The sequence below is a fragment of the Takifugu rubripes genome, chromosome 15 (assembly GCF_901000725.2).
Source record: "Takifugu rubripes chromosome 15, fTakRub1.2, whole genome shotgun sequence".
NCBI classification, from domain to species: Eukaryota; Metazoa; Chordata; class Actinopteri; order Tetraodontiformes; family Tetraodontidae; genus Takifugu; species Takifugu rubripes.
The window spans coordinates 2,574,268-2,588,318 of NC_042299.1; the positions used below are offsets into that span (position 1 = coordinate 2,574,268).

Genomic DNA, 14,051 nt, shown 5'->3' on the forward strand with positions numbered 1-14,051 from the left:
CAGTGTGGGTGTATGATCCACACATTAAAACCAGCGGTGACCCGTGCATTTCACACCTATGCCTTCAGTAGTGCTCCGTCTGAATCACTCAACCCCTCATTAACCATTTTATTATAAAAAAACATTTGATTATGCATAAATGAGCCTTGCGTTGCATATAGAAAATCCCTGTAGCCACAATAAACGCCTCAACCGAATCAACAAACCAGGAGTGAACAAGTCTCGTTCTGCAGCTCCAGCCAGCAAGAAAACATTCATAATAACCCCGTAAATTTGGAGTGATAGCAACATTTCACTCACCAATAAATCGGATTATTTGAAGACAAAATCCATCCTCCTCTCTTCCCTCAAAAACTGTTCAAAGCTTTCCTTAAAAGTCCGTCTTAAAAATAGCTGGACAGTAAATCGGCAACCAAATCTATTTCTTATCCTCCTTCAGTCATTGTGGGCTGAAAATTATTTTTTTTGTGTAGTATCAGTAATCAATAGAACTATCGTGTGCGCGGCTAATGCAGTTTGCTAGCTTGCACAGCTATGCTCTCCGATTATCCAATACGAATACGATGACATTGCCTATGCCCACTAAAAGGCCCTGGTGACACCAACTTAACATGATTCAGATATTTTTTAGGCCAGCAGAGATGCCTTGAAGGCCCTGACAGCCTGTTTTTTCACAATCTCGATGTCGTGATTCAGAAACAAAGACTCTGATCATTAAGTCAAAAAATAAAGATAAGAGTACATAAGAAATTACAAGATGGTGGCACAGTCATTTTGCTACCCATAAATACAAGTGTTTGTATTGTTCTGCTACTCTCAATACTTATCAACTTCCCCACAAACGTTCAGGTGCAAAACAATAAAAATAAAACAACTTCATTTGCTCAAGCGTAAAGTGTCTCTCAACGAATCTGTCGTCCTTTGAGAGACACTTTCGGTTCAGGAATACCTTCCTTTGTGACCAGTATCATAATTGAGACGGATGTTCGCAGGCAGTCACAGAGACTGACACCAACGCAGAGAAAGCGCACGGCATCCAAAATCAAAGAGCAGAGGGGAACATCGCAGAGCTTCAGAGAAAATAGGTCCTCAGCCAATTATAGCACAACACTAACTGGAAGCTGACAAATTGAATCTGACTGTATCTTGATGCTGGTTTGATATTCAAGTCTGATCAGGATTGGGTTTATCAGCTCTGGGGTTGTCATGTTTACCTCCAAATGTTGACACTGTACCACGTTGAAGACTGTGCAAATTGCAGTCAATTCCCAGCCTGGTTGTCACGCCTCTCACAAGTGTTCTCAATGATGTTTCCAATATATTGCTTCTCTTTTATTTGTTCCCTGATGTAGTTGTAATTGAACCCACTAGCTCAACGCTATTGCAAGGTTAGTATTGGACCCACAGCAGTGCCCGCATGCTACCTCATGACAAACAACTCACTTCCTCATGCTACCAGCTAGGCTGCAACGCCCCACAATGAATGTATCACAATGAATTCTGCATATTCAATCCCAGAATCGCATAGTTCATTTTAAGTTCCAGTGTTGAACACGTGCTTTTCCTGACAACGCGGCATCTTTGGAATGACAAATGTCAGTCACACATTGTGTGGGAAGCGGCCTTTGCAGTCTGCGTATTTAACCATTCTTCACCTCTCTTCTCTGTCCATCCACCTTTCTGCGGCATGGCCTCATTTTGCTTTTTGCATGCTCCTCTTTCCATTGTAAGTATTTCTCGTGCTTCTTCTTCCAATCAGAACTTGTGCGGCCGCTTATTTTTTTGTCTGATACCGATGACACATGCTGGCAAGCAGTGAAAGAAAGGAACATGCGGAGCTGCAGTGCTGCTGAACACCTCCAGTCTCTGGGACTGATGCATCTTAGCAAGCAGACCTACGACATCAATGCAGTTGTTTCAATGGCTTTGGTTTTGACAAAGAGGGAATGCAATTATTCTAATTAAGCATATGCAGGATTAGGGATAATCCACGGTGGCTAAGTAATTGGATAGATGCCCCAAAGGAAGCTGTGGTGAACTTTGAAAATGACTGTTCATTGTGTTGCAAAGCTTCAAAGTAAAAATGTGTCCTCAATCCTTATACAATACCTTCAATTTAACAGATCCCAGAAGAAGCATGAAGTGCGTGTCAGAAGTTTTGCTTTTGCTTTTTTCTTTCACGATCGCCTTGCAATAAAGCGCATGGCTCTTCCGAAATGTCCTCTATTAGACATTTTCTTGTGGGACAGTGAGGTTAATATTGTTTTGGTCATTTTAAAGCTGGGGAATTCTCACACTCCTCCAACATATGGCACACCCTTTCTTGTGGCACAGCACGTTCTGAAGTAACTAGACATGCCACAAGTGACTCTACGAACGTGCTTTTTCTTGACTTGTGTGGGAGGCGGCGACTGGGACAGGTGTGCAGCCATCTTCTAGTGTCCGACGACTGCATGACGACCAGAGACATGGAAGTCGTTTCAGTGTGCTAATGCTTGATTTAGCTCCAGAGTTGCTGATAGACAATGGCGTCAAAGAGGTTTTAATCAGATGTTCAGCACCATGCAAGCGAGTGGGAGGATCCCACTCAGAAAAACTTGCTGCCTGCAGCTCCAGATGGAGTTCTTTCTCTGTTCCCAGCACATGTTCCCTGTCTTTTTCTCGCTGCTCATGCTGTCCCACCTAGAAATACTAGTGAAAGTACAAATACCTCAAATTCTGTCATGACTAATGTATAGGCGCGTTTCCACTGAAGCGGGAACTTCAGGGTAATTTCACAGGGCTTGTTGGTACTGGAGGAATCTCCCACTTAGGGTCATTTACAGGAACTTATACAAGACCTAACCCAGTTCCTGGGTTTGTACTTAGATTGGCTCTGAAATACCATGGGAGGGGCTTGAGTTTGTGAAGTGAACGGTTCCTGGAACGTTCCTGTCCCCAGTATTTATCAGGAGCTCCCGCTGTGGAAACGCGCCCACTGTACGTGTCGCTTTCTCCAAAACCCAAGCCTCCTTCTTTCCCCCGTCAGGACCGAGAGCAGTCCAGGATGGCAGCGGCGGCGCCACAGGACTCCAGTCTCACGGGGCTCTCCTCTTCGTCACGTTGCTGCCTTTCCTGCTCCGATTTTAGGAAAGAGATTAATGACAGCGAGCGGGTCTGAGTGGGATTTGGTTTCCCTTAATCACCAACCATAAACTGACGCTAACAAACTTTTTATGAATTATGAGGCTGTAACACACAAACACACACACATACACACATGTTCAGTATATACAGTCTACACTTGTGTGTATATATACACATATATACATACTGGTGTATATATCTTTATATATAAGCGCATATAATGTACAGTCTTTTTCCTCAGCTGATTTGTTGGCATTTTTAAATTCACTGCATATTCATCTCAACTCCAGGAAATAGCAAGAATGGGAGGTGAATGTTCAATACCTCAAAGTCAAATTGAGAGCAGTAAAAGCATTTGGAGGTTTCTTGAACCCAGACATCTGGGGTTTTTGACCTTTGAGGACCTTTTTTTTTTGGTTCTCTGCATTAACGCAGCATACATCCGGCTGTGATTCACTGTTGAGTTTGGTTGGGATTTTTTTCACCTTGTTTAGTTTAAAGCATAAAACTAAAAGTAAACGATGTAATTATTTAGAAGAAATGTCATGTCTTTGTTAACCCGTGACACAAAATGGTGTCAAGGATCATTGTATTGTAATTAAGTAGTTAAATATGGAAAGAGGGTTGACTCAATATGGTGTCGAAATCAATTAATGTAATTAACCAATGCTGGCGACTGAGCCTATATTTGTGCACAGCGATGATTTGAGGACATTTTCTGTTCATTTCCCGTACTAGCTCACAAGAAGTGAAGCGATGTTGATATAGAACAACCACTTCTTTGCATGTACTTAGAGTAGTTGAAGTCACGCCATCCTTCGCATACATTCACCTTGGATTATGATTATATTTGTTTTTTCACCAGGTTGTCATTAGGAAGAACTTAAATCTTAATACCAAACCGTGGAGGTTGTGCTCTGCGACTGTGAAATGGTGACATTTACAGCTTGTATTGGAAGGAAAGTAGCGCCGGCTCGCACGCTTGAGAACCATTTTACCATATAACCAAATTTGGTGTCATGAAAGGCACATTACAATCACACCCAGAGGTAGAGTGGCCGCGAAGATTTTATGCAATAAGACGTCTGAGAGACAGCAGGAAGAAAAGCCGCCAGTAAACTGCGGTGATAGATGACAGACAGATCTGTCAGATCACTCTGGTTCCTCTCAGATCTGCTGTTTAACTGCTGCTGGTGGACACGTGTCAAAGAGCAGCTGTCACTTCAAATGAATTAGCATGTGCGCTTCTATCAATCCAAAGCCCAGGAAGAGAAAAGCAGGAGCCAGTGACGACCTTCATCTTTTTAAAATGTTTTTAACGGCGTATTGCTGGAGGAGAGCCACACGGAAATGAGGCGAGGCCTGTATTTAACTTCAGTGACCATCAGCCGAGGCTAACGGGCTAATTAAGGTTTATCCTCATGCACAAACTAAAAGAGTGAGGACTCTGTTATTGACCAGGAACATGCTAATGTCTTTTTGTGATGCTAATTCTTCCTATCATGGATGACGCCGCTCCTCTGATGCTTGAAATTATACATCAATGATTTGATATCAAAACACTGTCTATAGTTTAATTATAGCAAATCACACGGCCCTGGTTGGTTAATAGGCTCGCTTCAAATCAAAGCAAAGCATTTCTCTTTGATATTTGGAAATTGAAACGAGAGGTTTTCGTCTGGATTTAGATTCATCGGGACCTGTCACCACAATATTGGTTTTAAAACAGATGCTGGTCACCTGACTGGGGATCAGGGTTCAGCGTTGTGTCCTCAAAGAGCTTCACGTGAATTAGAAATGAATAAAGCCAAATTCTCCCTCCTTCCCTTCCTCACCCTCGCTCCTGCTGCCATAAATCTGGACTGGTTTTTTGAATACGCGCTTAGGCCTCAGTGTTTGTACAGCTATTCCCAGCAACTTCATACGGACGTGAACGTTGTGCTCTGAGTGATCGGGCTGAAAGCATCTGCACTGCTCCGTCCTCTGACCTTCGCAGAACGGTAGCTGCAGCTTATTGCTTTTTCTTTTATTCAGATCTTTTCTAAATGTCGATATCATTCTCAAACACTGCGTAGTTCCAGCCCAGAAGGCTCTTGCTTCTAGGAGATCCGTTCCGACCGAAGGCGCTGCTGTCAAAATATGACGGAACACCAATTAATGCATTTGGTTGTTGTCTTTTTATAAAGGGCAGCACTTTAAGACACGGGTTCAAACCCTCCAAAGCTGTGATCCCTATCAGGTCTGCTCTTCCTCAGAAAAGAGTCACTGCTGGAAAGTCTGCTTGATTGTGTTCCTGGCATTTTTGGCCGTGGACCCGCGGAATGCTGACAAAGAGGTTTAATTTTGTGTTCTTGATGGTCATTCCCCGCTGCTCCCAGACATTCAAGAAGAAGAAGAAGTCATAGGTAGAAAGTGGAGCTTTCAAAGAGCCGTTCTTTACCTCGCAATTTTTCATTGTTTAGTGCCCCGTGTTCCTCCTGAATGGAGCCCGACTGCCTCCAAAAGGCCTGCACACTCAAATAGACTCAACAGTGTAACATTTAGTTTGAAATGTTCCCTCGCGCAGAATTACAGTCTCGTTTAGTCAAAAGTAGAAGAAGAAGAAAAAGAAAATAAGAGTCCTTTTCTCAGCTGGACCTCATTTTGTCCTGCTGTTCCATGGACTTATTATACACTGTAAAAAAGGTCTGAACCAGTCTCCCCAACATGATAATTGCAATTCTTCACTCCCAGTAATGTCCTGCTACCCAGCCCCTGGAGTTAGTGAGTGCTGATTGCTTCTCCCCATGTGGCATGCTTTTACCAGCTGATTATAGCATGCGCTGCAGCTAGGTGGAAGAAACATGCAGAGAGCTGACGGACATGTGTATTTTTGGTTGTTTTTTTGTTTGGTTTTTTTTATAGGGAATTAGAGCTTTTGTAACTGTATATAAATCAGGGTCTAACACAGAGCAGTCTCTTCCTGAGTGACACTAAAAAGTCGGCCTCTGTGCTGTCCTATTACAGCAAATGCAAATTCTCCAGACTCCCACCAAACAGGACTTTTAAAAGGAATATGCAAAAAATCTGTGGAAGTCCTCTAGCAGCCAAAGCTCTAATGATCAAAGCGGGGAGAGGATCGAGGAAGCAGACCAGGAAGCCATCTCTAATCCGGCAGCAGTTCAGCGTAAAGACCGCGGGGTGGGAACCGGGTTGACCCTGTCATATTTTGGCAGCAGCGGTGCACATTTGTGTTGATATCACCAACTCTGTTGTGTGGAGTCAATATGAGCACAGCAGGAGTCATTCTGTCTCATGAAAATATGTAAGATCTAGAGCTAAATAAAGAAAACAATAAGGTGGGTTTTGGGTTTCTCTGTTTTTCATCTGACGAGGGAAAGAACAGAAGCATTTGAAGAAAGTCTGCTTTGCACCTACTAGAAAATACTATTGATTTTTTGGTGTTTTGTGATATTTGTGATTTGGAGTCTTTTGAAGAGATCATTCATGTGAACTTTGACATCAGGCGGATTGTGTCCTGAAGTAGTCGCGCTGGAATTTATCCTGACTCCAATGCAGCCCGGCGACGCGTTCACAGGACTCTGAAAGACCCGAAAAGATTCCCCACGGCGGGGAAATACACTGTTCGACTCCTCGTATTGTGAAGGCCTGTTGGATCAAATGTATTATGTTGATGAGGCGTGTGTTGATATTTAAGAGTGAGAATAAAATGGAAAATAAAAACCATGTGGTGAGGTGTGGTGATCTTTCTTTAAACATATCTTTCCATGCAAACATGCGCCACCGTTAGACCCCAGACAGTCCTGGCGCCAGAGAGATGGGAATCCCCGGGAGGACCCCCCCCCCCCCCCTTCCCCGGTGTCAAATTATCCAGGGCACAATCCTTGACCCTTGTTGTCCTCACAAGTCCTACAGAACTGTTAGATAAACAGGGAGAGGAGGCGACAGTCATAAAAATGCAGCTCTCCACAGATGAATGCAGCCTTTAGCACGGCTTGTTCAGATCCAGCGGGATGACTTAAACAATCCAGATAAATGTTCCCTGGAAAAACACTCATCACAAACTCCAATCGCTGTCAGGGGATGATGGGTAACGTTGGAGTACATTTTAATAATAATAATAATGTAATCAAATGAGAACAAAGAGGACCCAACTCCCAGTTCAGTGAGCTGGTTTCCAGTAATTAAAGACATATTAAAGACTCTCAAGGCTTCTCGGCTTATGTCTTCTTGCTTTTGTCATCCATAGAATTGGCCTGAGGCCATCAGAGCAAATCTCAAAAGCTGAGATTCCCTCCATTCGCTACTGTAGCTGCTCCAGCGCACACAAAATCCCATCAACTCCACCTGCAGCGGCAGTTTTCTGCTTCATCGGGCAACACAAGCGCAGCGTCCAGTTGAAACAAAGCAGCTAGCTGGGCACCAGTCTGCAAGACTGGACGACCGATCCCGCATTAGACTCCTGGAGCACCTCACCTTCAGAGCGTTGCTTTGTGGTGTGTGTTGCCTCTCTGAGCCTGCTCAAGGAAGAGAAAGAAAACACTGCATATGAAGTATTGTTGTTCATTATATGATATATTCCTGCGACAGGCACAGATGAGGGAGAAAGGAGGCAGACGGGAGAGACAGGAGACACTCCAGGCAACCAGGGCAACACAACCAGACCAAAATTAGTACAAAACAACAGAATCTATTCCAGATCCTGGTATAATCTGAGTAACAATGATGGATAGGAACAGATCCGTCTGGAGACAAGATAATTCTTATTGTATTTAGGAAGTGAACACTGTATTTTACATTAGACTCAGGAACCTGGTCCTGTTTTGGGGCCTTTTCCGGCCATTCTGAACTCCATTCTTTTAAAACCCTCTACAAACAATATGTCCATCTCATTCAATTTCCAAATCACGAACCAAGACAAGTGCTCAGCTAGGAGAATTCTACAGTAGAGGAAAGTGGAACCACAAATGTATATTTGGAGTAAGAAAGATCAACTTTGGTTCCTCCGTGAGCTCTCCAACGAGTGAACTCCTCCGGCAAATAAACATTACTCTAACTGCATATAACAAACCCTGCAGTCACTTTTCCATCATGTTACAAGTTTTGCACCAATGTGAAACTTGTCTGGGCGCACCAATATCTACTTTTCCCATTTGCACACAGCACACATGCTTTCAGTGATGGAGTTTTCTTCTAGAGGGCGTCCCTCTTTCAAAGAAAGACATCATATTTCATACAGCCCTGTAGAAACAACATCTTCTTCATGAGGCCTTATTTTCTTCTCTATACTGACATTCCCGTTGATGCTGTTACCACTGAAGCTGTTACTTTCCAAGAGCGACTGTGTCAAATTGCAGCTTCTGCACTGGAAGCTAATTGCAGCAGAATACTTGCGTCTGTCCTGGGGGATGTAAGTGAGGTAGCAGCTACCTCCATAGCCATTATAGAAGAAATCCTAATCATTCTGGGAGCTGAGGCTCCTTTACATTCACCACAAATGTCTAGCTGCAGTTGTAGCTACACAGAGGTCACAGCGAGTTCATGTATAAATTTCATTTTTCAGAGGCGTGAGCAGATTATTATTTCATCTTGTGCCAATAACTGAGTGAGCACCTCATCCACTCGGCATTAATGTTTGTGGCCGTCAGTGAGCAGGAAGTCTGCTATTGAGTCGGGTGATGTATCGTGGCCGGTCTGGGCGGTAAATTAAACTGCTGGCTAAATTTGATATCCAAGATCCGAACAAACAAATATTGGGGTTCTGCATCTGACGCAGCTGTATGACAGGATAATTAACGTCATTTATGCGCCTAAATCACGACAGATGTGTTCACGGCGAAGCAAAGGTCAGTGTTTAATTGTTATATCCTGATGAATACCCTCATGGGGCAATTAACTGCGTAGAGGCCCCGACCGGTTGTCTGTATAAACGGCAACCTGGAAGTGGGGGGGCAGCAGAGCTTACCTGTTGATGCTTGTTACAGTCACCCATCATCGTTACCGCCTCCGAGGAGCCTGTGACAGCCGGCATTTCTCATTTTTAGCAAAATAAACCAGAGGTGTGAAGAATGATTACTGATTTTTTTTTAATAATGGGCCAAGAAATTGACAGTTACATTTCGTTGATGTTCTGGATTTTGGGGGGACTTTAAACTTTAATCAAATATCAAAGTAGAGGGACTTTGATCATTGAGCAACCCGCTATGTTACGAAACCACTGCCCAAAGTTACGAATCAAGACGGGGAAGTGAGCTGCATGGCAGATGTCTGCACACTTCTAGTTTTCTTCATTGTTTCTCTCCTAAATGATTAACAGGAGGATAAAATGTCCAACGTTGAATCCTCCAAGACAAGATATTGGAAAAAATAGTTGCTGCTGTGTTATGATGCAACCTCAAGAAAAGGCCTGGAGAAAAGAACGACTGGGGGAATTATCAGCCTGCAACCTGCAGGTTGGATGACAAAAATCAGATTTTGGAGAAAATCCAGAAAACTGGTGAAGGAACCCAAATGTCCCTGACAGGGAACTTTGGTGAGGAGGCTGTTACGTGATTAGTGCACAGCTCGAAGCTCTTGCTTTATTCTTATCTTGGTAAAAGATCATTTAGAAGGTGGAATAATGATGGTAAATACATTAAGAGGGAAGCCAGCAAGAGGACATGAGTGTGTGAAGAATGTGTCATCAGACCATTGATCCAGGACCATCTAAAGTTTACTACTGCAGGTAAAACTAATTATAGACAACAAATTGATATCAAGAAATGGACAAAGAACCTATTTCAAAGACAAAAATAGGAAAAAATGATCCAGAAATCTGGGCTTCAAAGGGCTATACAGACGAGTGAGCTTTTCAGAGAGCAGATGGAGGCCTCATTATCTTTGAATAAGATACCAGATGAAGAGGCAGGTGAATGCATAGAGAAGGTAAAACCATTCTTTTTATGACATAAAGAGGTGACAAGAGCGAGAGAAACTGCCACTCAAAGGAACAAAACCACATTCGCTACCTGATATTGTGAAGACTTGTGCTTTCATCCGGTGGTTTGTTCTTTGCCATCCACTTTTCATCCATTTGGAGCTGCGACACCGACAGAAGTAGTAGAACCTCAGAACCCAAGCAGTCAATACTGCATTCAAATGATACACATCTATGAAGGCTGGAGAGGAGCTGAAGGACAAACAGCAAGATTGCAGAGAGAGGAAACACTGGTGACTGGAGTCCAACAGATCTTTTGTGTTTGATGATAATACAGTGGGACCTCCACTTACGAAATTAATTGGTTCCGGAAGTTGTTTCGTAACCTGAAAATTGCGTAAGTAGAGACGCGTTTTGCATGTAAATGCCGTAATCCATTCCAAGCCCCCAAAAATTCTGACATAATTTTTTTTATAAATCATAAAAATGCATCAAAACATGTAACAAATACATGTTACAATTAGATTACCGCACAATAAATGTAGGAATTCAGTGCAAGGCTTCTCCAGGAACAAAATTTACTTTATTACAGGCTAATCTTACATTAGCCGTCATTACTAGCAACGAACGTTAACACTTGTGGTAACACCGCCATCTAATGGACAAACATACGAACACCCACAATAAATAAAAGTTAAACGAAGGCGACGCTGGGATACAGACAAACCTGTACATATTGACGTCCCTCCTAGCCAATGGGATGACAGGAAGATGCTAGGCGATAGCCAATGGCAGAGCAGCTACAAGCATGTTTGCATTCGCTAAACTCCGCGAACTGCGAGTAGCAGCGGTAGCATATTTTTGCCTTTCGTATCCTGAAATTTATTTTGTAACAAGAGGAAATATTTTCCCATTGAGACGTTTCGTAACCTAAACATTTCGCATGTAGAGACGTTTGTAAGTAGAGGTCCCACTGTATAGATGTAAGTGGCAGCTGAAGGAAAGCTCAACAATCAAACAGGATGACTCCAACAAAACTATTCCTGGAATCTTGGAGAAGAGTACAGGAAATGATCGGGATTGAGCTCATCAGTGGGGACGGATAAATACCATGATGTAACATGTTTACTTCAGATTAAAGTGGTCGAATCATCCCTCAGGTGGGGCTGAGGAAGTTTCCCTGAGGTCATAAAGAAATACAGCATCAACATCCTTACAGAGGAATTATCCTCAAGGCTGCAGCTGCTACGATCCCCAGGATATTAGCACTGACGCAGGGAGACTCGGGCTGATTTAAATAAAAGGTCTTTCTGATGGAGGAATCACAGGAGCAGTTGGTGGACACGCCCAGGAGTAAAACAAGGACACCACGTTCCATGTTTATTAAGGCTGATAAATATTCATGATGACTGGTGTGATTGTTTACATTATGGAATGCAAATGATGGAAAAAGTTTCCTTGCGCTCGGTAATGTTGGAATACATTTATATTCTGTTTACTGATATAAGCTCTTCCCTGTTACTCTTCTATCCAACTCACTCTGTTGTCTTTTTGCTGAGATTCTGTTGGAAATCAACAAGCAATAGTTTGGTTAAACAAACCCAAAGACTGTTAAAAAATAAAGAAATTGTGTATTTTACATTACATTGGATACGGTGTCTGGTCTCATAAACGCTAACAAACCTGGATATCAATAATGTGACACACACACATATATGTACACACACACACACACACACACACACACACACACACACACACACATACATACATACAGATTGACACTGTAAGAGGTATTGATGCGCCTCAGTCGTGGTGTTTGTGTTCAGGCTGTGTCCCCACATAAAAGGGGCTACACTGGTTCTGTGAGCCCATCCGGCTGCTCTGACATCTGGATGCAGCTGCCTGGAGGCTCCGCAAAGCAGAACATCCTTCAGCCCTGTGGTGGCTCTCAAGGTCTTTGATTTATCGCCATGCCTTTAAAGTGGGTTACACGGACCTGATCAGCCTGGGCTCTCTGATCAGGTGTGTCAGGATGACTCAGCACAACTGGGAAGAAGGTTTGGAGCCTTGGAAGAGGCTCTTTCTCTCGCTCTCTCTTTCACACACACACACACACACACACACACACACACACACACACACACACACAGCTGAGAGCTGTAAGAAAATGCTGAATAATTATTAATTATGTGTCTTATTTTCTATTTGATATCCTGGTGCTCAGTCTGTGAAGGTTCTCAGTTATCCAGGTCAGGGTCATTCTGGTAGTTGAATCACAGCAGCTGGACTGTTTGAGTTTCATGAAGGCGTTTCGCCTCTTATCCAAGAGGCCTCGTCAGTTCTAGCTGACTGATTCCAGCTACTTATACTCTTCAAGAGCCACTAACACATTTGGAGCTCCGGTCGCCTGGTTGTGGGTTGCTCCACCTCCTCATTATGCAGGTCGTTAAGTAGGGCCTTCATCTGTCAAGGCTTCATGAACAGACAGACAAGTAGAGGGATGGATGGATGGATGGATGGATGGATGGATGGATGGATGGATGGATGGATGGATGGATGGATGGATGGATGGATGGATGGATGGATGGATGGATGGATGGATGGATGGATGGATGGATGGATGGATGGGTGGATTCTGCTGACCCACTCAACTCAACTCTACCAGCAGCTTTTTGAATTAATATAATGTATTTCTATGATCTCTACCTATTCTATCCTCTACCTCCACTCCTCTCCTCCCTTCCTCTCTTCTCCTCTCCCCCACCTCTCCTCTCCTCCCTTCCTCTCTTCTCCTCTCCTCTCCCCTCTCATCTCCTCTCCTCCCTTCCTCTCCTCTCCCCCACCTCTCCTCCCTTCCTCTCCTCTCCTCTCCTACGTATTCTATCCTCTACCTGTCCTCCCCCTTCTCTTCTCTCTCTACCCAGCACCCCATCAGCAGGAGGGTCCCCCTACATGAGCCTGGTCCTGCTCAAGGTTTCTTCCTATTAAAGGGGAGTTTTTCCTTGCTACTGTTGCTTGTGTAGGGTCAAGCCCTGGGATTCTGGAAAGCGCCTGGAAACAATTTTGATTGTAACAGACGCTATATAAATAAAGATTGATTGATGGATGGATGATTGGATGGATGGATGGATGGACGGACGGACGGACGGACGGCCGGACGGATGGATGGATTGACAGTTATGCTGATGTTACTGTAGGATGTCAGATATCAGGAGAAGAACAAGAGTCATCATTGTATCATTCCTCTGTCTTTCCTCTATTTCTTCTCGTTCCTCTGTCGTTCTTCTATGACCCAACGATTCCCAACAACAGTGTTAAACTCAAGAAGGTCCATCGGCCAGGCGACGAAAAATGTCACCAGAATTAATTGTGGCGTCTGTTGGTTGGGAGGATCATTCCAGACCTGACTCGCTGTATTAGTGTTTTATTAGAACAGCATCAGGACTCATCATCAGCCTGAAAGCTGAGCGGGAACAAAGGCTGTGCATCATACACACCACAAATCAAGCACTTTACAAACATTTAACCAGTGGCTGGAGGTGAAAGTTTTTCCACATTAAATCATTTAAAACAGAACAGCAATTATCTCTGACAGAATATTTATTTTTTTAGGTTGTGCATCTGGATACACTGGCCTGTGTCATTGTTGTTATTTTTGTTGTTGTTGCTGCTGCCTGCTGTGACGCTAACAGAGATAGTGTAAATGTTAATTGTCAGCCAGTCAGTGTTGTTGGTGGTGGTGATGTGCCCAGTTAGAGACCTGTGACAGACACGTAAACACTGGGGTAATGTCTCACTGTCTGATCTGCATCTCCCAGTGGAACCTCTATCTCTCAAACCTCTCCGATGCTATTTCTACCTAATTAATGTCAACACTGCCTAAAAATACCAACGCTGCAACAGTCTCGTTTAGACAAGGAGAGAAAAGAGACTTTATCTCATCCTCTGTGTAAAATACTGACAAATTTTCAGAACCTTTTCACCTATTTCCACGCTGCGACTAAGC

The 14,051-nt window shown here is 43.5% G+C and overlaps 1 protein-coding gene across 4 annotated transcripts in view; it reads left to right on the forward strand.

The window, feature by feature from the left end:
• Positions 1-6,852, forward strand: part of ntm (neurotrimin) — a 250,314-nt gene extending 243,462 nt beyond the window's left edge. For 2 of the 4 annotated variants that reach the window (XM_029848607.1, XM_011619279.2), the window contains 2 exons: positions 1,353-1,388; positions 3,029-6,852. In XM_029848607.1, the coding sequence (XP_029704467.1) occupies positions 1,353-1,388; positions 3,029-3,129 (137 nt within the window). In that variant the 3' untranslated portion in view covers positions 3,130-6,852. The remainder of the gene's footprint in view (positions 1-1,352; positions 1,389-3,028) is intronic. The other 2 variants (XM_029848609.1, XM_029848608.1) reach the window with 2 other exon arrangements.
• Positions 6,853-14,051: the final 7,199 nt, after the last annotated feature.